This window comes from Scylla paramamosain, chromosome 37 (assembly GCF_035594125.1).
Source record: "Scylla paramamosain isolate STU-SP2022 chromosome 37, ASM3559412v1, whole genome shotgun sequence".
Taxonomy (NCBI): Eukaryota; Metazoa; Arthropoda; class Malacostraca; order Decapoda; family Portunidae; genus Scylla; species Scylla paramamosain.
The window spans coordinates 1,882,501-1,885,000 of NC_087187.1; the positions used below are offsets into that span (position 1 = coordinate 1,882,501).

Below are 2,500 nucleotides of genomic sequence, written 5' to 3' on the forward strand. Positions count from 1 at the left end.
GAAATGACGAAAGAAAATAATGAGAAAGAAAAAAATGTATTGAATTTGATTGGATTATCGAAAATGAAGATGAAATTAAGAGAAAAAATAAAATGATCAAATGAGGAAATACAAAATAATCAAGAAAACACCACAAATAAAAACACAAAGCTACAAAATGAAAAGTAAAAGTGAAGGAATGAAACACACGTGATAAATAGAGAGTCATGAACAAACGAGACGAGAAGACACAAGAAAAAAAATAATAAAGAAGAGAAATAAGAAACAGGGAAAAAAATGCATAAAAAAAAACATGAAGAAAAGAATATAATAGAGAAAAAAATATCAATGGTAAGAAGAAACAGGAAAAAAAGTAAAATAAAAAAATAATAAAAAAACACGGAAAAATAATAAAGAAGAGAAAAAAAACACGAACAAAATCAATATAAGAAAAATACAAAAGAAAATAAACAAACAAAAAACAAAAAAAATCTAGTCTTCACACTGAGATCGTTTCAGGAATTTCCATTTTGTTTGGCCAATAAAGGCTTTTCCCTGCGCCGCCTTTCCCTCCACACACACACACACACACACACACACACACACACACACACACACACACACACACACACACACACACACACACACACACACCGGCAGTAGCAACCCTCCACATTTCTTTCCTCCGGGACATTTACCTCCCTCACCTGCCTGGGGACTGCGCCTAACACACTGGAGGAGGAGGAGGAGGAGGAGGAGGAGGAGGAGGAGGAGGAGGAGGAGAAATAACACAGAGAACAATCCTAAAAACAAAAAATAAAATAAGATTATGAATTAAGTTAAGAGGAGGAGGAGGAGGAGGAGGAGGAGGAGGAGGAGGAGGAGGAGGAGGAGGAGGAGGAGGAGGAGGAGGAGGGCGTGGCAGTAATCCTCACCAGGCGGTCCTGCAGGATTGGTAAGGCGCCTTGAAGGATTGAAGGATGCTGATGGAAGCTGCTGCTCCTGCTGCCTCCTCCTCCTCCTCCTCCTCCTCCTCGTCTTGCAGCTGCACTGACATTTTTTTCGTGGTTCTCTTCTTCTACCTCCTCCTCCTCCTCCTCCTCCTCCTCCTCCTTTGCGTCTTATCCTTTTCCTCTTTCATCTCCATCACCATCTCCTCCAAGAATTCTCCTTTTTCCTTCCTTCCTTCCTTCCTTCCTTCCTTCCTTCCTTCCTTCCTTCTTCCTCCTCTTTCTCCTCCTCCATATTTCTCCTTTACTATTTTCTTTTTCCGAGTTTTTCTTTTCTTTGTCTTTTTTTGTCTTCGTATTCTTTTTTTCCTTCATCCTTCTCTTCCTCCTTCAATTTTCCCTCTCCTCATTTCCTTTTTCCCGCTATTTATAATTTCTTACATATTTCTATTGCCTTTGTTTCCTTTTTCCCCTCTCACATTTTCCCTCCGAGATTTTAACCCATTTTTGTATATTCCATTTGTATTTTTCCCCCGTTTCTTTTTTCCCTTTTCCCTCCAGCTTTCCTCTCCTCTCGCGCCGCCAACCCGTCCTTCACCTGTCTGTTTTGCCTGATTCCGTGTCTCTCTCTCTCTCTCTCTCTCTCTCTCTCTCTCTCTCTCTCTCTCTCTCTCTCTCTCTCTCTCTCTCTCGTATTTTTTTCCCTTTTAAAGAAGAACCACTGTAGAATATTCTTTTGATTTCTTAGGGGCGCTTCGTATCAATATTTCGCTTTCAACAAAATTAATACACTAAAAAACACTTTAATTTATGTATACTTTTATCATTTATGTATACTTTTAATAATAATTTTCTATTTTTCATGATTTATGTATCTGTAATATTAGTGGATAATACTTTTTTTAATTGCAAAATATTGTACGATTTTTTCTTCTTTATTTTTCTTTATTTTTCTGTTTCTCTTCCTTCGTCCTCTTCTTTTTCTTTTTTACTCCTCCTTCCAGCGTCCTAGACTTTCCCTCTTCCTCCTCTTTCCTTCTTCCTCTTTGTCTTATTCACACACACACACACACACACACACACACACACACACACACACACACACACACAGTATTATTAGGCGCGCACACACTTATACACACATACACACCACCACCACCACCACCACCACCACCACTAACCCCCATTTCTCTCACCTCCAGAAGATCACCCCGCCCGTCCCCCGTGGCCCCCCGCCGTGGAGATCCCACCCCCCATGACGCCCCGGGGGAGGAGGGGACGGGGGGAATGGGCGCCCCTGTCCCCCAGAGCCCCACGACCACCGGGGTGACCCTGGTGACCCCCGGGGCGCCCCTAGCTGTGCCCCTGGGAACGCTGGGAGTGTACTGGCCCGCCCTCAGGGACCACCCGCCCCCCGTGCCCCCCAGCTGCTCAAGAAATTGGCGTGTAAGGAAGCCTCGAGTATAGGCAAGGTAAGGAGAGCGGGGAGGAGATGGGGAGGGTTTGGGGAGGAAGAGGGAAAACATTGGGAGGAATAGGGGAAACCATGGGGAGGAAGACGGGAAAACATG

General features: G+C 43.4%; 1 protein-coding gene across 1 annotated transcript in view; it reads left to right on the plus strand.

Annotated features, from left to right (window-relative positions):
• Window positions 1-2,194: 2,194 nt before the first annotated feature.
• Window positions 2,195-2,500, plus strand: part of LOC135091208 (kinesin-like protein KIF26B) — a gene marked incomplete at its 5' end in the record, with an annotated part of 62,030 nt that continues 61,724 nt past the window's right edge. Inside the window, 1 exon segment of the mRNA XM_063988652.1 lies at window positions 2,195-2,401. Coding sequence (XP_063844722.1) covers window positions 2,195-2,401 — 207 coding nt within the window.